General features: G+C 38.1%; 1 protein-coding gene across 1 annotated transcript; it reads left to right on the top strand.

The window, feature by feature from the left end:
- The first annotated feature begins 22,973 nt into the window (after positions 1–22,973).
- On the top strand, positions 22,974–23,279 carry Sprr2a2 (small proline-rich protein 2A2). Its single transcript, XM_039103920.2, has one exon. The coding sequence runs from the start codon at positions 22,974–22,976 to the stop codon at positions 23,241–23,243; it is 270 nt and encodes an 89-aa protein (XP_038959848.1). The 3' UTR covers positions 23,244–23,279.
- The last annotated feature ends 1,131 nt before the right edge of the window (positions 23,280–24,410 follow it).

Genomic DNA, 24,410 nt, shown 5'->3' on the forward strand with positions numbered 1-24,410 from the left:
CCTTCTATACGGTTGTTCCTCTCCCCATCCACCCCCATTACCACCCCCCCAACAATACCCTACTGACTTCCCCTTCCACTGGTGCCCCAATAAAGCTATTCACTGTTACCTATGCAGTTGGATCCCAGGGTCAGTCCATGTACATAATCTTTGGGTAGTAGTTTAGTCCCTGGGAGCTCAGGTTGGTTGGCAATGTTGTTCTTAAGGGGTTGGAAGCCATTTCAGCTCTTTCAGTCCTTTAATTCTTTTTTTTAAAGATTTATTCATTTATTATATATAAGTACACTGTAGCTGTCTTCAGATACACCAGAAGAGGGCATTGAATCTCTTTACAGATGGTTGTGAGCCACCATGTGGTTGCTGGGAATTGAACTCAGGACCTCTGGAAGGGTGCTCTTAACCGCTGAGCCATCTCTCCAGCCCCCTTTAATTCTTCCAACAGGGGATCTGTACTCAGTTCAGCGGTTTGCTGCTGGCATTCGCCTCTGTATTTGACAAGTTCTGGCTGTGTCTCTCAGGAGAGATCTATATCTGGTTCCTGTCAGCATGTACTTCTTAGCTTCATTTAATCTAGTTTTGGTGGCTGTATATATATGTGACATATGCGGTGCAGGCTCTGAATGGCAGTACCTTTAGTCTCTGCTCTAAACTTTGCCTCCCTATCTCCTTCTATGGATATTTTTGTTCCCCTTCTAAAGAAAGAATGAAGCATCTGCATTTTATATTTTATATTATTTGGGACTACTATGAAGGGTGTTGTTTCCCTAATTTCTTTGTCAGCCTGTTTATCTTTTGTGTAGAGGAATGCTACTGATTTGTTTGAGTTAATTTTATACCCAGCCACTTTGCTGAAGTTGTTTATCAGGCTTAGTAGTTTTCTGGTGGAACTTTTGGGGTCACTTAATTATTCTATCACATCATCTTCAAATAGTGACATTTTGACTTATTCCTTTCCAATTTGTATCCCTTTGACCTCCTTTTGCTGTGTGTTTGTTCTGCCTAGGACTTTGAGAACTATATTGAGTAAGTAGGGAGACAGTGGGTAACCTTGTCTAGTTCCTGATTTTAGTGGGATTGCTTCAAATTTCTCTACATGTAGATTAATGTTGGCTACTGGTTTACTGTATATGGCTTTTACTATGTTTAGATATGGATATTGAGTTCCTGTTCTTTTCAGGACTTTTATCATGAAGAGGTGTTGAATTTTGTCAAATGCTTTCTCAGCATATAATTAAATGATTATGTGGTTTTTATCTTTGAGTTTGTTTATATAGTGGATTATGTTGTTGGTTTTCCTTATATTGAAATATCCCTGCATTCCTGGGATGAAGCCTACTTGATCATGATGGATGATCGTTTTGATGTGTTCTTGGATTCGGTTTGCAAGAATTTATTGAGTATTTGGCATCAATATTCTTAAGAGAAATTTGCATGAAGTTCTCTTTCTTTGTTGGGTCTTTGTGTGGTTTATGTATAAGAGTAATTGTTGCTTCATAGAATGAATTTGGTAGTGCTCCGTCTGTTTCAATTTTGTGGAATAGTTTGGACAGTATTGGTATGAGATCTTCTATGAAGGTCTGATGGAATTCTGTACTAAACCTATCTGTTCCTGGTCTCTTTTTGGTTGGGAGACTTTTAATGCATGCTTCTATTTCTGTAGGAGTTATAGGGTTGTTTAAATGGTTTATCTGTTCCTGATTTAACTTTGCTACCTAGTATTTGCCTAGGAAATTGTCCATTTCCTCCAGATTTTCAAGTTTTGTTGAATATAGGCTTTGTAGTAGGATCTGATGATTTTTTGAATTTCCACTGATTCTGTTGTAATGTCTCCCTTTTAATTTCTGATTTTGTTAATTTGGACACACTCTCTGTGCCCTCTGATTAGTCTGGCTAAGGGTTTATCTATCTTGTTGATTTTCTCAAAGAACCAGCTCTTGGTTCTGTTGATTCTTTGTATAGTCCCCTTGTTTCTGCTTGGTTAATTTCAGCCCTAAGTTTGATTATTTTCTGCCTCCTACTCCTCTTGGGTGTATTTGCTTCTTTTTGTTCTAGAGTTTTTAGGTGTGCTGTCAAGCTGCTGATGTATGCTCTCTCCTGTTTATTTTTGCAGGCACTCAGAGCTATCTGTTTTCCTCTTAGCACAGCTTTCATTGTGTCCCATAAATTTGGGTATGCTGTATGTTTATTTTCCTTAAATTCTTAAAAGTATTTAATTTCTTTCCTTAAGTCTTCCTTGACCAAGTTATCATTGAGTAGAGCATTGTTCAATTTCCATGTACATGTGGACGTTCTTTCCTTATTGTTGTTATTGAAGACCAGCCTTAGTCCATGGTGGTCTGATAGGATGCATGGGATTATTTCTATCTTTCTGTATCTGTTGAGGCCTCTTTTGTGACCGATTATATTGTCAGTTTTGGAGAATGTGCCATGAGGTGCTGAGAAGAAGGTATATCCTATTGTTTTAGGATGGCATGTTCTATAAATATCTGTTAAGTTTCTTTGTTTCATAACTTCTGCTAGCCTTTCAATGTCTCTGTTTAATGTCTGTTTCCATGATCTTTCCATTGATGAGGGTGGGGTGTTGAAATCCCCTCCTATTATTGTTTGCAGTACAATGTGTGCTTTGAGCTTTAGTAAGGTTTCTTTTTTTTTCTTTTTTCTTTTTTTCGGAGCTGGGGACCGAACCTAGGGCCTTCCACTTGCTAGGCAAGCGCTCTACCACTGAGCTAAATCCCCAGTAAGGTTTCTTTTATGTATGTCGTTACCCTTGTATTTGGAGCACAGATATTTAGGATTGAGAGTTCATCTTGGTGGATTTTTTCTTTGATGAATATGAAGTGTCCTTCTTTATCTTTTCTGATGAGTTTTGGTTGCAAGTCAATTTATTCAATATTAGAATGGCTACTCCAGTTTGCTTCTTCAGACCACTTGATTGGAAGTGGTTTTCTAGCCTTTTACTCTGACGTACTGATTGTCTTTGTCTCTGAGGTATGTTTCCTGTAGGCAGCAAAATGCTGGGTCCTCTTTACTTATCCAGTCTGTTAATCTGTGTCTTTTTATTGAGGAATTGAGTCCATTGATTTGAGATATAGTATGTAACAGTGATTGCTGCTTCCTAGGTTTTTTTTGTATTTGGAGGCGGGATTATGTTTGTGTGCTTCTTCTCCTTTAGTTTTGTTGCAAGGGGATTACTTTCTTGCCTTTTCTAGGGTGTAATTTACCTCCTTGTGTTGGGCTTTGACAATTTTTATCCTTTGTAGGACGGGATTTGTAGAAAGATATTGTGTAAATTTGGTTTTGTCATGGAATATCTTGGTTTCTCCCGCAATGTTTAGTCATAGTTTTGCTGGATATAGTAGCCTGGGATGGTGTTGTGTTCTCTTAGGGTCTGTATGACATCTCTCCAGGATCTTCTGGCTTTCACAGTCTCTGATGAGAAGTCTGGAGTAATTCTGATAGGTCTGACTTTATATGTTACTTGACCTTTTCCCTTACTGCTTTTTATATTCTTTCTTTGGTTTTTGCATTTGGTGTTTTGACTATTATGTGACATGAGTAACTTGTTTTCTGATCCAATCTATGTGGAAATCTGTAGGCTTCTTATATGGTTATGGGCATCTCTTTCTGTAGGATAGGGAAGTTTTCTTCTATGATTTTGTTGAAGATATTTACTGGCCATTTAAGTTGGAAGTCTTCACTTTCTTCTATATCTATTATTCTTAGGTTTAATCTTTTCATTGTGTCCTGAATTTCCTGTATGTTTTGGGCTAGGAGCTTTTCCATTTTACATTATCTTTGACAGTTCTGTTGATGTTTTCTATGGTATCTTCAGCTCCTAAAATTCTTTCTTCTATCTCTTGTATTCTGTTGGTGATGCTTGCATCTATGACTCCTGATCTCTTCCCTAGGATTTCTATCTCCAGGGTTGTCTCCCTTTCGGCTTTCTTTATTCATTCTATTTCCATGTTTAATTCTTGATGGTTTTGTTCATTTCCTTCTGTTTGGTTGTTTATTCCAGTAGTTGTTTAAGGGTTTTTTTTCCATCTTTATTAACGGGTATTTCTTATTTACATTTCAACATCCTCCCTAACCCTTCCCCCTCCCCTTCTATATGGTTGTTCCCCTCCCCATCCTTCCCCCATTACCACCCTCCCCCGAACAATCACGTTCACTGCGGGTTCAGTCTTGGCAGGAGAAAGGGCTTCCCCTTCAGCTGGTGCTCTTACTAGGCTATACACTGGTACCAATTCGGTTGGAGCACAGGGTCAGTCCATGTATAGTCTTTGGGTAGTGGCTTAGTCCCTGGAAGCTCTAGTTGGTTGGCATGGTTGTTCATATGGGGTCTCAAGCCCCTTCAAGCTCTTTCAGTCCTTTCTCTGATTCCTTCAATGGGGGTCCCCTTCTCAGTTCAGTGGCTTACTGTTGGCATTTGCCTATGTATTCGCTGTATTCTGGCTGTGTCTCTCAGGAGAGATCTATATCTGGTTCCTGTCAGCCTGCACTCCTTTGCTTCATCCATCTTATCTAGTTTGGTGGCTGTATATGTATGGGCCACATGTGGGACAGGCCCTGAATGGGTGTTCCTTCTGCCTCTTTTCTAATCTTTGCCTCCCTATTACCTCCCAAGGGTAATCCTGTTTCCCTTTTATAGAAGGAGTGAAGCATTCTCATTTTGGTCATCCTGTTTGAGTTTCATGTGTTCTGTGTATCTAAGGTAATTTGAGCATTTGGGCTAATACCCCCTTATGAATCAGTGCGTACCATGTGTGTTTTTCTGTGATTGGGTTACCTCACTCAGGATGATATTTTCCAGTTCCATCCATTTGCCTATGAATTTCATAAAGTCATTGTTGTTGATAGCTGATTAGTATATCATTTTGTTGATGTACCACATATTCTGTATCCATTCCTCTGTTGAAGGGCATCTGGGTTCTTTCCAGCTTCTGGCTATTATAAATAAGGCTGCTATGAACATAGTGGAGCATTTGTCTTTGTTATATGTTGGGGCATTTTTTGGGTGTATGCCCAAGAGAGGTATAGCTGGGTCCTCAGTTATTTCAATGTCCAATTTTCTGAGGAACCTCCAGACTGATTTCCAGAATGGTTGTACTAGTCTGCAATCATACCAACAATGGAAGAGTGTTCCTCTTTCTCCACATCCTTGTCAGCATCTGCTGTCACCTGAGTTTTTGATCTTAGGCATTCTGACTGGTGTGAGGTGGAATCTCAGGGTTGTTTTGATTTGCATTTCCTTTATGACAAAGATGTTGAACATTTCTTTAGGTGTTTCTCAGCCATTCAGCATTCCTCAGCTGTGAATTCTTTGTTTAGCTCTGTACCCCATTTTTAATAGGGTTGTATCCCTGTAGTCTAACTTCGTGAGTTCTTTGTATATTTTGGATATAAGCCTTCTATCAGTTGTAGGATTGGTAAAGATCTTTTCCCAATCTGTTGGTTGTCGTTTTGTCCTAACAACAGTGTCCTTTGCTTTACAGAAGCTTTGCAGTTTTATGAGATCCCATTTGTCGATTCTTGATCTTAGAGCATAAGCCATTGGTGTTTTGTTCAGGAAATTTTCTCCAGTTCCCATGTGTTAGAGATTCTACTCGACTTTTTCTTTTATTAGTTTGAGTGTATCTGGTTCGATGTGGAGGTTCTTGATCCACTTGGACTTAAGCTTTGTACAGGGTGAAAAGAATGGATCGATCTAAATTCTTCTACATGTTGACCTCCAGTAGAACTAGCACCATTTGCTGAAAATGCTATCTTTTTTCCATTTGATGGTTTTGGCTCCTTTGTCAAAAGTCAAGTGCCCATAGGTTTGTGGGTTCATTTCTTGGTCTTCAATTCTATTCCACTGGTCTATCTGTCTGTCTCTGTACCAATATCATGCAGTTTTTATTACTATTGCTCTGTAATACTGCTTGAGTTCAGGGATAGTGATTCCCCAGAACTTTTTTTATTGTTAAGGATAGTTTTAGCTATCCTGGGTTTTTTTCTTATTCCAGATGAATTTGCAAATTGTTCTGTCTAACTCTCTGAAGAATTGGATTGATATTTTGATGCGGATTGCATTGAATCTGTAGATCTCTTTCAGTAAAATCGCCATTTTTACTATATTAATCCTGCCAACCATGAGCATGGGAGATCTTTCCATCTTCTGAAATCTTCTTCAATTTCTTTCTTCAGAGGTTTCTTATCATACAGATCTTTCTCTTGCTTGGTTAGAGTCACAGCGACGTATTTTATATTATTTGGGTCTATTATGAAGGGTTTTCTGTTTCCTCTTTAAGGGCTTCTAGTTGTTTACTTGTGTTGTCCTGTATTTCCTTAAGGGAATTATTTATGACCTTCTTAAAATCCTCCATCATCATGATAAAATGTGATATTTAAATCTAGATCTTGCTTTTCTGGTGTTTTTGGATATCCAGTGTTTACTCTGTTTGGAGAACTGGGCTCTGATAATGCCAAGAAGTCTTGGTTTCTCTTGCTTGGGTTCCTGCACTTGCCTCTAGCCATCAGGTTGTCTCTGGTGTTAGCTTGTCTTGCTTTTTCTGATGGTGGCTTGACCCTCCTGTGGGCCTCTGTGTCAGCACTCCTGGAGATCTGTTTCCCTGTTTTCTTTCAGTCAGTTATGGAAACAGGGTGTTCTGCTTTGAGGCATGCAGTTGCTCCTGGAGGTTGTCCTTCGGCTCTCTGTGAGGGCAGCAACCTGAAGGATCCTGCCCCTACTTCTGCTAGGTGCCTTGTGCAGAGGGCACAGATGGCACTAGACATTTTCTTCTAGAGTCAGGAATGTTGGCAGATAGTAGTTCCCTCTGGTTTCATAGGAGTGTCCACACTTCTGAAGGTCTAACTCTCCCTACCTTCGAATTTGGGTGCAGGGAGCTGTTTGACTTGTTCAGTTTAGACCTGTGTCCAGAGGCACTATGCAGTTTCCTCTTGGGACAGGGATACAGCCAAATGTGGGCAGAAGTGGCAGTCTGTCCTGCCCTGCAGTCTTAGGATTGCCCACACTTCAGGGTGTTCAGCTCTCTCTCCTTCGGAATTTGGGAGCAGGGAGATTTGGGCCAGGATCAGAGAGGTTCAGGCCACAGCCAGAAAGTGGAAGTGCTAAGTTGAAGTTCTTTAAGTATCAAAGTAAACATTAAACTACCTAAACAGCACATGCAAAATATGGAAATTTTATTTTTATGAACTTTTTGTAGTATATTTTTATATGATGCAAATTAATTTAAGTTATTTTATATTTAGTCATTTATTTGATAATATGATTATAAAATAAATATAAACAAGAATTATATAAGTATAAAATGATTATAGGAAAGAAAATTGGCTTTTAAAACAAAATATTAATGAGAATAGAAATGTGTGCAGTTAATCTTTACCATAGTTTTTATTATGACACATTGTTTCCAAATGATTAAAATTTAAGAAACTCAGCAAAGACATAAGTGATTACCTTGATTAGACAAAGAATTTAAATCAGTTTTTGTTACCATGAATAAATAGACATTCTATCCTTAGGAATATATAAACCCTAATTCTAAAATAGGATGATATATATATATATCATCCTTAAGTTCCATTCTCCATAAGGCTTTTATAACTTTTCTTTTGAATGTACACTTTTATAAGTTTTGTCCTCATCTCTTATTTTTCCTTTTAGGACAAAATCTTACTATTATATAAAAATCTATCCTTTCTATTTTTTTCCCTCAGATGAAACATGTCTGCACCTACTTACTGTTTCTTTTTTTTTTTTAGTTCCTTAAAGAAGACTTGAATCTAAATTACATGCATGGTATGTTGTAGCAAGTTAAGATGTACTTTGAGCTATTAACCTTTGTTGTTGCAAGTTAATGAAACTTCTATGTTTAGAATTTTACAGATTTCTGTTTTTCCCATCTTTATTAAATTGGGTATTTCTTATTTACATTTCAAATGTTATTCCCTTTCCCGGTCTAGTGAGAAAGTTTATATTTTGGCAAAAGTTCGTTTAATGACATTGAATAGGAAAACATGTTTTGTAAATAAGAGCCAAAAAGGGGGAGGACTACTCAATCTTAAGTATCAATAGCTACATCTATCTAGCCTCACATCTATATATAAAAATTTAAAGATGTAAATACCATAAAACATAAGACCATTAACAATCTACTATCTCTTTTAACAAGTTTTCCTTAAAAATGAGTATTAGACAATATCTCTTTTGATTGGGACCTATACCCCACTATATGTAACATCTTTTTCACAGCAGAATAGGTAGGCATATTACCTCTATTTTTAGTTTTCAGCCTGCATGTCAAGGTTTTCTGAGAAAACCTTCAGTTCTCATAGAATATTAAGTCCTGATTTTATATTCTTCATGATGCCAAAGACACAAATAAGAAACAAAAAGAAGCTAAGCAGGAAGATTGTTTATTTACACTTTTTGCTATAACTGCAGGTATGGAGAATTTACATCTAAGAATATTTTATGACATTACACAAATATATAAAGAAACATAGCTTTTGGCTTTCTCCCTAGAGCACCCTGACAGCTAAGGAGTTGAAGGAGGTATGGAAAACCTTTCCTTAGGCACATCAACAAGGGGACGTGCTAAGTATAAAGGTCTTTTAGCTTTACCTGCTATATTGGTACAAAGAGAAATCATGGAACAGAAAGCCCCCTTCAGATAGAAATCAAGGATGAGCACATAAACATTGACTTAAGCCCTTGGCTCCTCCTCTTTACCAGTCTTCAGATTCTTTTGGTGAAAGAATATGAAAGGTTCTCTGTTTAGCATCATATGTATACTTAAAGGTTGATGTTTCTGCATTAGCATTGGGAGATGGGTTGGTTAGTTAATAGAGTAGGGGATCTTGAGGCATATCTCCTTTTCTTTGTATCTCTAGTGTGTTTCTAACCCTTTGAACCTGGAGTTGATCGTTTACCTTAGGGGGAAATACATATAAAATATGAGCCTTTTCCGTATAAAATACTTAAGAATTTTTAAACCATTTCTTCTTACAAAGCTATATCTCCATAGGTGATGGGGCTGTTGAGAAGGATAACTGAAAAAGACTGTAATAACTCACAAAAAAACAAACCAGCCAGGACTCCTCTAATTTTTCTTTTTAGGATTTGGTAGCATGATGAGAGTGTTTCTATCTGCTGTCAGAAATGTGGTATTTAAAATGTTAGCCTTTGACAATGCTAGTAGAGAATGTCAATGGGATCTATGCCCAATTTGGACAGCAAAAGGTAAAGATCTAAAGATTGCATAAGGACCTGCAATAGTTTTGGGTGTCTGAGTCCACTTTCTTTTACTGAGTTGGACATACTTTCTGTTCTTATTATTCCTTGCACTATGCTTATAGTCGGCCTTTGTTTCCGGCCTACCAAACCTAGAATCTCTTGCTTTTACCTTAATTTTACCTTTTGGTTATAAAGATCCTGATGCCATCACTTTCTGAGTTCCATAGCTATCTGGCTCAAATGCCTTTTAGGTATTGATAATGTAAAAAAAAAATCACCATGTATTATTTCAACTCACCGTAAAGCTGGCTTTGGAGATGGGACATGTCTGGCCAAGCCTGTTTGTCTCAAAGTTTTCTTAAATGCCCATGACCTGGATTAGGATTGTCTCCTGGCTCTGTGACAGAGAAAAGAATATCAACAAAAGAGCCTAAAAGTGACTTTATGTGATTAAAAAACAATTAATGGGTGCACTATTTCCAATTCAGACTACTATTGTTCATCCTAGCTTAATTTCCTCAGAAATTTGCATGGCAACATTTGGTAACATGAAAGCTGTTCTTCATGTCAGATCCAGCTCATGTCCTTTGGGACATGTGTCTGGGAATACCTGTTGTCTCTAGCAATGGAATTCACCTTTCACCTCTTGGGAGCAACCAAGGCAAGAGAAATAGCTTATCATGCTTTGTGGGTCTCTTGGTCAATCCTAAAACTCGACTCAACAAATGAGTTTTTCATGCTGGTATTACAGTTTTTGTTAGACTATGGTTCCTGGGAGGAGCAGTGTTACATGTAGCATAGGTATTTTTAGAAAAATAGTTAATAGTATGATTCCTTATGACCTTTTCAGACATTCTCAAAGTTATTTTACCATCCTCATTCCTGTATTTATCTCCCTCCTTCTTTTACTTAAAATCCCCTCCCTATTTTTTAGTTGCTTTTCTTCAGGCCACTTGTACTTGCTAATATCCTCTTTATTGCTCTTTTTACTCAGCTATTTTGCTTTCCTGGTTTGTTTTAGCAATTATTGCAGGCTACATATATATTTTCATCTGAAGATTTGGAGCTAGGTGACTCGGGTGAGACACAACATGAGATGTTTGTTCCTATAGATCTGGGTTACCTCACTCAACATGATCATTCTCCATTTCATCCATTTACCTGCAGTGTTTGTGATTTTGTTTTTCTTTAAAGCAGGATAATAACATGGTTTAATGTGCCACATTTTCATTATCTGTTTACTGGTTTCATGACATTTAGATTGTTTCAATTTCATAGCTACTGTGAATATGGTTGAGTATTTGAGGAATAGACTGTCTAGTCCTTTGGACATACAGCAAAGAGTGGCAAAGCCATATCAAATGGTAGATTTATTTTTATCCTTTATATAATTCTCCAGATTAACTTCCAAAGTAGCTACAGCAGTTTGCAATACCACCAAGAGTGAATTAGGGTTCTCTTTCCACACTTCCTCCAGCATTTGTTGTTTGTTTGCTTGCTTTTTGTAACTGACCAGAGGAAGATCTTCCCAAATTTGTTTGGAGTTTCATTTTCTTCATTGCTAGGGACAATGACCTTTTTTTGGTGATATTATGCAGCTTTTTTCTTCCTTTGAGAATTCTTGGTTCAAATTACACCGTTGTTTTGTTTTGTTTTGTTTTGTTTTGGGTATGCTTTGATTTTGAGTTCTTTATATATTTTGGATATCAATCCTCTGTCAGATGTTTATAGATGGTAAAAATCCTTCCCAAATCTGTGGACTTCCTCCTCACCTGGTTCATTGTTTCTTTAGCTGTGCAGAAAGAAACTTGTTAGTTTTATGAAGTCCAAGCAGAAGCATATTAGTTGCTGACCTTAATTTGGGGGAAGTGAGCTCTTCTTATTCATAAAGGCCTTTCCTAAACCTGTATCTTGTAAGGCACTTTTTATGCAATCATCCAGCAGTTACAGAGTTTCAGTTTTCAGTCTTTAGGTCTTTGATATACTCAGAGCTAATTTTTCTGCAAGGTGGAAGATATGGATGTAGTTTCATTCATCTGCATGTGGACACATCCAGTTTTCCAAGCACCATTTGTTGAAGATGCTATTTTCCTCCAGCATTTGTATTCTTTTTTTTTTTTTGGTTCTTTTTTTCGGAGCTGGGGACCGAACCCAGGGCCTTGCACTTCCTAGGCAAGTGCTCTACCACTGAGCTAAATCCCCAACCCCCAGCATTTGTATTCTTATGTTGCATTTATTACTAAGAGAGGCATGGAATTTCATATTGAGTATAAATGCTTAAAGCTGACAGAGTCTGGTCCCTGGGAAATAGTGAGCCTTATATTGTTAAGCACAGACAGGCTTTAGTATCTGATAGTCATATACAGATTAAATATCAAAGTCTATAATCTTTCTTTTAATTGTTGGTGACAATATTTTCATGGAGGTCTGGAGTTGTTACTACAAAATGTGTAGGAATTTTTTTCACTCAGAGCAAAACTAAAACGTGTATGCTATACTTCAAGTGGTTGGTGTTCTGGAATTCTGAGTGGGAATAGCAAGAAGAAGAATTAAGTTCAGATATACTGACACATGTACAATAATGGCATGTGGAGTCTTCTACTACTAAAAATACAACCCAGAACCTCAGCTTGCTAATTAAGTATAGCATAGTGTATGTGTGGGGGAGAGGGGGGAGGCAGGAACTGGCTCTTAGATATATGGCTATTAGATTTAGTCGGTGGCTCTTAGCCATATGGCTATTAGTCTTAGTAAAACGTCTCTGTAGGTGAATAACCTGAGGATAGAAACATCAGAAGGGAACAAGCTGCACTTGCTAGTGTCTGCACACACTGATCATTCATAAATACTCATGAGTGAATTCTTGTGGAGAGCTCTGCCACCCTTCTTCCGCATGGTCCATATAGTTTTGAGGCCTTGAAGTACTTAATTACGTTATTCCCAGTGAACAATACACAAGTACTAAGAACGTCACTTATTTAGGGCTTCCTCCACTCCCTACAAATGGACTGTTTTGGGAAGTCATAAACAATAGCTAGACTGACATGATCATGTTGGGCTTGCACCATACTCTTCTTAGGAGAACGAACTTCCTTTGAAAAGCATTCCTATAGATGACACTCAGCTGATGATTGTTGCGTATGTGTCTTCTGCTGCATCTGTGATTCTCCTCTGCCACCTACGTTTTCTTTTCCCTCCAAAGTTGTTCTTTAATGGGAAAGTATCTAAGATGTCTGCTGTGGTCTATGGCCATATATGTATCAGGATATAAGACAGAATTCTACCCTATCAGACCAGTCATGTCTTAATGATTGCTAGCTAGGCATAGTAGTGTTTTTAATATCAGAGGTACAGATATGTGGATCTCTGTGATTTTGAGGCCAGCACTGTCTACATAGCACATTTCAGATCAGCAAAGACTACATAGTAGCACACTATCTCAAAAATCTAAATAAGAAAAACCACTGTTAGCTATCAATACATTGAGCAAACATTTCTATTCAATTCAATTCTATTCTATTCAATATATAAATATTGGGCAACAAAGAGTCTCTTTAGCAGTGAAGAATATATAGAAAAAGAAACGGGTTTGATTCCATCTCCATTGAAAACCAGCAAATGGAAGCTTATTTTGCCACAATTTTAGTTCATTTGGAAATGAATATAATAAAAGACTAAAAAAACTACTGATTGTGCTTGATATGGAATATTTGGTTGGTGGAGGTTGCAACTTATTTGGATTTGTTTTATATTTGACTTCTTGGCAAGATTGAAATAATCCACACACCCCATATTTAAGGTACCAACTAAATTTACAACTCCATTTGAATATCAACCTGTTTCTGGTTTATTAGAAACCTTTCCCCTCACTCCTGTTTATTAAATATCATACCACCCAGAAGACGTAGCAAACTGTAGAATTGAATAAAACCAACTGTTATTTGGATTTTTGCAACTGTATCATATGTTTATCTTGGGGCTGGAAAGATGACTCTGCGGTTAAAAGCATGTGCTGCTCTTAGAGAGGAAAAGGGTTCAGTTCCAGGTACCCATGTCAGAGAGCAAACAGTTAACTCTCTATACTTCATGTTCTAGAGGCTCTGACGTACTCTTCTGGCCTTCATAGGCATTGATTGCACTTACATAGATGCAGAAAAGCCATTCATTACATGTAAAATAGAAGCAAATACATATACTTTAAAAATATCTAAACATAAGGTACCATACCTAAGACTATGGTAAAGACCTAAGAAGCAGGTTGTGATGCTTAGAGGACTAGGGATCTTTAATAGAGGCAATGTATTTTAGGTGAAAGTCAGCTAGATTCAAATGAACATCTGTGATGTTTACACGCAACATTTGTTTAAAGGACTTCAAAACACTGATTTGGTGATCAGCAGTAGGTTTTTCACTTAATGTTAATTGTCCCTGGGTGGACTTTGTGCCTAAAGAGAAGTTTGTTGATCCTGAAGATTCAGCCTGTAATATACCTTTCCTTTGAGATGTCCATATACTCACTATACCAGAAAGAATACCAGCATTGTTATTATCATGGACAGCAGACACTTGGGGTTTGTGTTCAAGGAACTGAGGTTCCTATGTATGTGTCCCAGATGTAGGTAAATAACTACAAATTTTAATATTAGATTCTGGAAGTAGAGTGTTCCTTTCATGTCATGAGTATACCAGGAGTACATAAGGAATTGCTTTCTTCTAGGGGAAGTCCCTTGGCATGTCAAACAGGCTACGTTCCAGTTGTAGACTTAATGTTAATGATATGGTTTGTAGGCACTTGTTAATGAGACATTGTGAATAATACTGATCTCACCTAAAACTCCCTGATTCATGACAAGGGATGGTATGGGGTGTCAATGTTTCCACCTTTCTTAGAGCTCAACTGAAGGGTGAAGGCTATGGATGTGGGCTGTGTCTCACCCTGGTCACAGTTCTTCTCCTTTTGGAAATGTATATTCTAAGAAAAGTTTTGATGATCAAATCAAATCAATTATGTTCAAATGGAATTAAATATAGTGTGTTTGAGGAAAGGAAAATAACTTACATAATTCATGAGCTAATCAAATGAAGCTTTATTAGATGTCAACTATTTTCTAGACTTCATTTGATAACTTACAGATGGATAAAGAAAAGCAAAGTAATGTCTGTCTTTTGGACTATATATTTGGTGGTGAGTGGCAGATCTGTGTCTGTTTCCATAGCTAATAAGGAACTAAGGAGAAAAAATTCATTAAACAACATGCAAACATGAAGCACCTTGCCTGGAGGAATTAGAGTCTAAGTGGTGATAGAGGAACCATATCTCTTTCTAAAAGTCAGACTTCATGACTTGTACTAGTTTTTTGTTGAAAGCTGGAGGTAAGGTCTTAAAATTGAAGTGACATTTTCTTCAGTTTTTGTGCATGTTTAATCTTGTATTTATTCTTGAAGTTTAGGGTACATAGGTCATGCCTTTAGAAAAGAACTGAGAGTCAGTAGTTTAAGTAGTCCCTTTCTATAGTTTTGCAGTGTTAGTGCCTGTGAAAGTGGAACAGTCTCAGAGTCTGGAGGGCACTGGGGAAGAACATCATAGAGAAAGTGTGTCAGGATAAGTTTTTTTTCATGGTAGGTAAGTACTGAAGTATTGAGAATTAAATCCTGCTAGAAGGACTTGAGATATTTTAGAGGTGTATCTCAATCATTCACATGTGTACATTTTGTAAACATTATTACACACTAGTTTTCATTGGAGATTTTTTCAAAACAATAGTTCTGAAATTATCATGAGTTCTAGTTAACATTATATATTATGAAACAATTTTGAATCTCAAATGCAGGTTATGATAGAAAAGGTTAAAAATTATCTTTGCCATATAGGGTTATTTGCAATGAGCAACTTTATTGCAACACCGGAGAATGACCTGGATGAGTGAACACTGCTGACACAAGAGCATTCCCATTTCCCCTTTATTCTTTATGTGATTTCCTAAGGTGACCCTTTTGGTGTGAAAGAGAAGTGGGAGGTTGGGGAATGTTCATTTCAAGTTTGTACTTGGGAAAAAATGGACTGTTCTTCACAGCTCTTCTCTATTTATATCTGAAGACAAAGCTGTGCTGGGAGATCCTGGGAAGGATCAGAAGACCGTAGTTGCTAACGCAGTCAGTGGAAAAGAAGCCAATGTGGAGATATTTAGCTAGTATCCTGAAGCACTGTGCCAAGCAGCCCTTGTTGTTGACTTTTTCCTGTATATCCTGCAGGCAGTGGAAGACAGGTTTTGCTTCTTACAAAAGCGCCTATTTGCACATGTACACTCATTAATAAATTTAAAGGGTTCTTTAAAGGAGGCATAAGCAGTGGAATTATTTAAATTACTTAAGATGGAAGGCTTCAATTAATCATCAGGAAAGTATGAATGGGACAATAAGGAACCAGTGTTAGGGAAGAGAAGGGAGTTTGGAGATGGCTCATGGAATGAAGTGTATGAAACAGGTTGTATATGCTCTTGTAACTCATTCAAGATTGATGACCTAGGAAGCATGTAGAGAAGGCTCAGTGTGATTTTAGGGCAGAGCTGTTATCTAGTCATTTCCACAGTCTGAATTTATAAATTTGAACAAGAAATTTGTGGTATTAGGACTCTTTGAGGAATATAACCACTAAGAATGGTGTTAATAAAAAATGATCATTGCTAACAATAACTTAGTTCTTATGACTAAGATTCTCCAATCAATGATAATTAATGTCAATATCTGATTCTGCATAACCTCCTCCAAATTTTCTACTAAAAGCATTCCTGGCTTCTATGTATTAAAACATTATAGGAATCCATCAACTAATATAGTACAAAATGTTAGTCCTTTGACCAAGTAAAGAGGTTATTTCCTATCCCCTCATATAATTTTGTCATAGTGCTAGCCATGTTCCTTGACTATGTAACTGGATACCTGTCCCCAGTGAGACACTTACAACATTTCTTCCTAGTCTAGTCCCTCTAGCCTCAGTACACTTAATGATTACTAAAGACTTTTGGTGACACTGAGATCAGGTGGGGTAAATAGGAAGCAAACATTTAGGAATATTCTGTAGGGGGCAGTATACTATATTGGACAACTGAGAATTAATTCAGAGGTTGGGGCAAGAAGATCTGAAGTACAGAAGGCTTGGACTTCTGTAACCCCAACTCATCACATTGGGCCATGTTTCATTAAGATGACAAAACCAAACCCTGAGCATGCCTGTGCTCCATTTTAAAGAGTAAAGCACATGACTGTGAGGCTCTAGTCATGATTCTTGGAGGTAGTCCTGTGTCTCTAATTGTGAAATGTATTTAAGGAAACGGCTGTTAGTGTCAGAAAATGTCAGATGCTTTCCTGCGAGCACTCCATTCATTCTCTGTTCCACATTAGCCAGTCTACCAGTGTGGTCTTTGTTCAGGCTCGCTTTGGCTGACATGTTAGTGAGATTTTATGGGTGGAGCTTCACTGACATTTCTAAGAGACACAAACTCACAAGCATACTTACCAGTCCTCTGACTCTTAAAATCTTTCCTATTCTGGGGTGGTTCTTACTCTTAAGGAGACCAATGAACCTGGTCCTCATTTCTTGCAGGACAGCTTTCTTCACATCAGTAGACCCTTTGCATGTGTGTGCTTGATGACAACTTTTTTTTTTTAAAAAAATATTCTTTAAATACTATTTTCCAGAGGAAACCACAATTTCCTCTTCCTCCTCTCCTCCCAATCTCTACTACCGACCATATCTCTCCCCTCTCCCACTCACTTGTTCTCCTCAGAAAAAGGCAGGTCTCCCATGGATATTAACCAAACATAGCATGTTAATTTCTGGAAAGACGAAGGCGGTGGACAAGGCAAGCTAGCATGAGGAAAAGGGTCCTAAAGGCATGCAAAAGAATGAGAGCTAGTCCCTGCCTCACAAGAAGACCAAGCTACAAAATTGTAACGTAATAAATGTGTAGAGGAACTAGGTCAGCTCCATGCAGTCTTCCAGGTTGTTGGTTTAGTCTCTGTGAGCCACTGATTAATTATCTTATCTATTAGATATGCTATCTAGCCCTGGTTAGTTGATTGGATGGGTTTTTTGGGGGGTTGTCCTTGACCCTTCTATCTCCTATAATTCTTCCTCCCCTTCATCCAAAGGATCCCCGAGCTCTGCCTAATGTTTGGCTGTGCATCTCTGCATCTGATTCCATCAGTTGCTGGATGAAGTCTTGCTGATGACAAGTGGGCTAGACACAAATCTGTGAGTCTAAAAGAATATCATTGGGAGTTTTTTCCTCCCCCCCCCTTGTTATATTTGGTTCTGTCCTAGGTCTCTGAGCTATTCAACTTCTGGGCCCTGGCTCTCAAGGCAGTGTCATGGGTGGGCTTCCACTTTTGTCCTGAGAATTAAGCTAGATTAGTTGCTGGTTGGCCTCTCCCACAGTTTTTGAGCCACTTTCACCCAGCACATCTTGTAGGCAGGACAAATTGTAAGTCAAAATTTTTTTTGGCTCAGTTGGTGTCCCTATTCCTCTACCGAAAGTCTTGCCTATTTATAGGAGATGGCCAGATTCAGGTGCCATACTCCCTCACCCATTGCTAGGAGTCTTATTTAGGCTCACTCTCATAGATTCCTGGGTGTTTTCTTTACATTGTGTTTCTAGCTCATCTGTGAGATGCCCTCACACCCCATTACAATTGTTTCTCTCAGTACTCCCTCCCTCTATCCACCCCACAATTTGACCCTTTTAGATCCCTACCCCCTATGATGTCTATTCTATTTCCCTTTGTTACATAGCTTCTTTGAGTCTTTGGATTTTAGTATAGTTATCCTTTACTTAACAGCTAATATTAACTGCTGAGGACATACCATGTTTGTCTTTCAGATGCAAGTTATGTCATTCAGGTTTTGGGTTACCTCACAGAGGATGATTTTTTTTTCTAGGTTCATGCATTTGGATGACAAGTCTTAATGAGTGATTGCATCAAATGCAGAAGAAGCAACATTCTTAAACAAGAGAATGACTGAAGAGGAACATCCAACAAATGAAGACACTTAAGCTTATTTAATTAGCTGTGTAAGTTAATTCTTTGATTTCTTTCAAGTACCTGCTTTGATATTTCAATACCTTATAATGGTAGATTTCATACCTTTTCCCAAAACTCTGTAATTCTATAAACCACCTTCTGTATTCCCACCCACATATCCTGAACCATATCTTCCTCAAAATGCCAGCTGTTTGGCCTCTACATCTGTACTTCTAGCATAGGCTCCCTTTCCCTCATACAGTTAGAAACAAAGTTTATTCAACAGCATAGGGTGTTCTACTAACATTCGGAAGCCTGAAACAAAAACAATTGCTTTTTCCAATGTCATGTTCTGAATGACTATATTTTATTTTATTTTATTTATTCTATTTTTGTATAATACATCCTAACCACAGTCTCCCCTCCAATTGTGTCTTTTGTGTACTTCATTGCTGCTCTGCCTAAAATCAATGCAGCAGCAGTTCCTTTTAGACATGACTAAACTTCTCTTTTGCAAACAAGGACCATTTTAAAGTCCTAAGCCTAAGGTGGAGGAGCACTGTCATAACCTGAACTATGACTTTTATGATTTAGGCAGATATCCCATTACCTGGCAGTGTATCTGCTCTTAGTATCAAGAACAAGAACATGTTTCTGTATGGATGGAAGTTCAGTTTCTCTTTATTCTTTTTCTTAAAAAAGAAAAGGAAAAATAAAAGCTCTGCTTCTAGCACTGTACATCATCAATATTTGGACATATGGCAGTATTTGTGTGTGTGTGTGTGTGTGTGTGTGTGTGGTTTTGAGGTTTTGTTTTGTTTATGTTTTTATTTTTTGTTTTAAGCTTTTAAATAAATATTTAAAAAATCTGATTCAGGTAGAATATGTAATGATGACTCACTATAAGATGGTTTCTCATGGCTAGAATACCATACTCTTGTAAAAGCATGTGTATTGCTATAGTCCCTCAGGGAGAGTGGTTGGACCTACATCACCATAAAAGTAGAATTTGATTGCTGGGACCCACAAAGTAGAGGAAAACAATTGATTTCCACAAATTGTCTTACTTCCACACTCACACCTTGGCATGTGCTTCACCTAACTCAACTAACTGTATAGATGCAATATAAATAAAAACAATAAATACAAAAGCAATTCTACAATATATTTTATACAACTTCTCTGACTTAAGAAGATTGTGGAAAGACAATGGAGAATGAACAGAAGGAAGAAATCCAGTGATGGATATAGCTACCATTTTCCTAGGGATGTCAGGTATATTTTGCTACAGTCCCCATTTTTTATACTTATTTCATAATTGATTGTATAATCTTGAATCATAGAATCCATCTTTTACAAGGGTGCAAGCGATATAGTAGTAAAGTTTGGGTAAACTCTCTAGAATTAAAAAAATAAAGTCTTGGTCTTCTTTGCCATTTCTCATATAGCAGATATTCATAGGATCCCTTCAACAATAAGTAAGTAGAAGGGGATTGAGGCTATGCTGTGACTAGGCATAGGACTTTTGATATTTTTCAGTTGAAAAATATAGTTAATTAGACATGTTGTCAACAATGGTAGAAAGATGTGTGAGACTACTGTGGTGAGTGTGTGTCTATTTATATGTGTGAATTATGCCGTATTTTTGTCTCAGCCTGTGGAGATTCAAGTCTGGAGAATGTTTGTGGTGCTTCACTCTTCATCTGGGCAGCTCCTCCTATAGGTCAGTGGACTTTAACGTTCCTGATGTTTGCCTGGTGACCCCCAACAATAAAATAATTTTGTTGCTACCTTATAATACTCTTATGAATCAAAATATAAATATCTGATATACAGAAGTTTTAGGTAACCTCAGTAAAGGGGTTCTTTGGGCCTCAAAGAGGCTATGACCCACAGGTTGAAAACTACTGCTACAGTTAATCTTCAGGAAACTAATTCAAAATAACCATCCCAGTCTGGAAAGTAATGACTGCTGCTCTAACTCTGTTGCCTGCAATATTATGATTAGTAACCTTTCAATAAATTTCATTAGTGAGTATTAATTTCACAATGAGGATTTTCTTATTTATTCATACATATTGTACATTGGATCACATTCACCACACTTAGACCCCTTCCTCTTTCATGGTTATCAGACCCCTTTGATTGTCATGCTCTTCTCATATGTCATTTTCTAACTCTGGAAGTAAATACATGATATGTGTCTTTGTGGGACTGGCTGAGTTTCTGTTTCTTTAATGGGTACTGCATTTGGAAAAAGACCCAAGGTATAAGGTTTTATGTGATATGAGTGTCCCAGCTGACCAGCTCATTTTCTAACTTTGAATGATAGAAACCAACCAGTCCCGTAGAATGCTGCTTCAGATGTGATGTGAGAGTCATAAGGGATTTACTGAGTAAAGTCCTTGGATCTAGCCCTATGGTATGCGTAGTAGCTAATGGGAGCTATTCATAATAATGACATTTGTCAGCTCTTGGCCTCGGGTGCTGAAATAATGGCTCTTTCCCTGTAGGGACTCAGTCAGGACAGTGGAATTTTTGACTAAACTCTTCCTTATTGTCAGTAGCATTGACAGTTCTGACAAGCTGAGGTGTTTAGCTGAGGTTGACTCAGTGTTCCTATATTTTTTTTGTAGAATAGCTGGTGGCTGCTTTAGACAGATTAAATCTTTCATTTTCCTTGCCATCCATCCTTTTATTTCTCCTTATATATTTGCCTTTTGAAATTTCTAATCACCTAATCATTTTGAAGTTTCTAATTTCCAGCAATGACACTTTAAATGTTGAATATACACTCAGTCCTATCGATTGTATGAAATGGTGAAGAGACAGGGATGGGAAGTCTGTAAATGCATTGACAGTATTTCCTGTGACCAATGAATGCTAGCATTTGTCTTAAGAGAGAACAGTGTTGCCATCTTCTCTTGAAAATTTAGTATATGTAGGAGAAGATGGTAGAGGGGTGGACTTGGTGAAGAACTTGTAGAAAAGACAGAGCAAACATGTCTATGGGAAGAGTTTTGAAATACTGTCTGTCAAAGTTATTAAATCTACTTAAAAAGCTAATAAATAAAATCCAAAGTGTAAATCTGACCTAACTTTATATCTCCCTGCCTGAGATTTCATACTTTTAAGGATCTGATCAACCCTTTTACTTTACTCTCTATTATTTACGTGTGATGGTTTCTTGTTCTGATCCTAGGGAGCATCACCGGGGTGAAAATGAGGTCTGATAAATAAATTTCAAATTAATCCTTGGGATATTTATTTATTTTTCTCCAATTTCCTTCCTATGGTAATTGAAGGGAAGCAAAGAAAAAGGCCCTGAAAAGACTGGATGCCCCTCTGCCACCAGAGTTTGTCTAGGGGAAGTAGCACCATTCTCAGAGGGTAGAAGATTGTTCCAAAAAGGCAAATAATGTAGGTCAAATTTGAGATTATCCAAAGAAAAGAAAAATGAAGTGGGGGCGTGCTTTAAGCTGAGCAGGGTCACAAAAAGCCCAATGCTGTTATTTTCTAACCAACTTGTAAATGTCTGAGGAATGTACCCCTCCACCCCTGGAAAAGAAAATGGTGAATGGATTTATACCCTGGCAATGAACTAAGGATGAACTGAAGAGAGACAAATAGTGCAAAACCTTGAATTTAAGACAAAGGGGGCTGTCAGAGGCTTATGGTCCCCAGTCAAGAAGGAGCTTTATCAATCAGTTGGAGAATCTCTCAACATCTCCAAGTGCCACAATTACTGGAAGCAAGAGGAAAGAAAAGGACTCTGAGTCACAGGACTCAACCCAGTGATGATAGCCAAGGTTGGGATATTTCCTATTTTGCAGAGTCCCCGTCCAGCCAGTTATGGATGAATTTGCATTTACGTTAGGAAATTCTTGGACCTGCCCATTGCAGGGAGATCCAATTCCCACTGGGTGAGGCACTCAATCCTATAAAAGAGTCTCAGTGCTTGGCTGCAGTATTCCTGATACTCAAGCACTGATCTACTCCGGAGAACTTGGTGAGTCTTATTTCTTGAGAACTTGAGAGCATTTGCCTTTTTGGTATTCTCACGAACATGGTAATTTTGGTGGGTTCACACTGATCAAGGGATGAATGTGACTTAGAAGATGCAACTTTAGGAATGGAAGAATACCAAGTGCTGTTCAAACGTACTTTGCTTTTGTTTGAGCTATAACTTGATATCCAAGGAAAAGCAAAATAATTGAGAAAGTTGTGATTTGAGATGAAAACAACAAAATATGCCTTTTCTTTTATGTTGTCTTGATGGATGTGGATAATTTCTTTCAAAGATTATGAGAAACCCAGCTCTTCTTTCAATAGCTGCTTGTATTGTCCAGTCATTCTACCTGGAATATACTAGCATTAGATGGACACTGTTTATAAGAATGTCAAGGTTATGAGGATATTCTGTTCACATAAATGTTTCCCAGTGGTATGAAACAGAAGTATATTCTTAGGGAAAAAGACATGAGATTAAATAAAAGGAGGGGGGTTGATAAGACTGATGAAAAAAAATTTGTGTAAGAAGAAGAGGCAATCCAGGACCTCCTAAAATGTATGTGGGAGATTTGCATGCACACACAGGTACACAGGAAGAGAAGCAAAGGTAATAAAGTCCCATAAACCTAGTTTCTCCATGGGGATCACTTCTTATAACAGCTGTTATTTAATGTCTTTCAGATTCTGAGACTCCAGTACGATGTCTTACCACCAGCAGCAGTGCAAGCAGCCCTGCCAACCTCCTCCTGTATGCCTACCCCCGAAGTGTCCTGAGCCTTGTCCCCCTCCAGTGTGTCCTGAGCCTTGTCGCCCTCCAGTTTGCCCTGAGCCTTGTCCCCCTCCAGTGTGCTGTGAGCCATGCCCCCCTCCAGTGTGCTGTGAGCCATGCCCCCCTCAGACATGGCAGCCAAACTGCCCTCCTGTGCAAACTCCACCTTGCCAGCAGAAGTGTCCACCCAAGAACAAGTGAGGACCTTGCAGTCATCATGACCAGGGGAAGTGAAGAAATCTGTCTCACCTACTTCCATAGCAACACCTCCTACATCCTCCTTTGAAAGCCTGTCCTGGATGCAGAAGAATCTTCTCCACCCTTCATCCTCCATATGCTTATGATAGCCCCTCATAGAGAAGACATTTCTCTGAGGCTATTCTCTTGCTGCTTTCCTAGGGCTGCCAAGAATGATTCTTTCTCATTGTTTTAGTATACCACAGGCTTAGAAGAAAGCATAACTCCGTGCTTTTAGAGGAGCCTTCTCAGCCTGTCTGTTACCTGATCAAGGGTCACTGCTGTTTCACTTCCCCAAAAGGACCCTTTGGGTGATGGTCTAATAAACACTTTTTCTTTTGCAAAACTACTTAATATTGTATTATTATTTTGGCTTATTTCTATCATTTGGTAGAGAAATTTTAAAATTTAATTCAATGTTTTTAAATGGAGTCACATTGTCTTATTTAGGGTCTTATTGCTGTGAACAGACAACATGACCAATGCAAATTTTATAAGGGACAACATTTAATTGGGGCTGGCTTACAGGTTCAGAGGTTCAGTCCATTATCAAGGCAGGAGCATGGCAGCATCACAGCATCCAGATAGGCATAGTGCAGGAGGAGCTAAGTTCTACATCTTCACCTGGAGGAAGCCAAAAACAGACTGAGCATCCTCAGCAGCTAGGAGGAAGGTCTCCAAGCCAACCCCCACAGTGACACACTTCCTTCAACAAGGCCTTACCTTCTAATCTTGCCACTCCCTGGGCCACGCACATGCAAACAATCACACACACCAAAGACTAATTCAATCTTATTTCTTTTTTAATTGGTTATTTATCTATTTACATTTCAAATATTATCTTTTCCCAGTTTCCCCTCTGCAAATTCCCTATCCAATCCCTCCCCCCAATTCAATCTTATTTCATAGTTAAGCTTTTGACCATATTAAGATTTAATTGTTTTGAAGACCAAATTACTTCACTTCTTAAAATATTATTTTTTTAATACAAGGTGAAAAACTCATCTGTCAGCCACCTATTTATCTAAAATCTATTAATAACTTTCATCTTTAGTATACATTTAAATTGTCACCTATGGTGTAGTCAGTGTCAGACCCCATGCATGCTTTAGAGTTCAGTGTTTGCTCATG

This window comes from Rattus norvegicus, chromosome 2 (assembly GCF_036323735.1).
Source record: "Rattus norvegicus strain BN/NHsdMcwi chromosome 2, GRCr8, whole genome shotgun sequence".
Classification (NCBI taxonomy): Eukaryota; Metazoa; Chordata; class Mammalia; order Rodentia; family Muridae; genus Rattus; species Rattus norvegicus.

Excerpts from the sequence above, each read along its gene's own strand:
- Sprr2a2 (XM_039103920.2), top strand. The coding sequence starts at position 22,974 with ATGTCTTACCACCAGCAGCAGTGCAAGCAGCCCTGCCAACCTCCTCCT.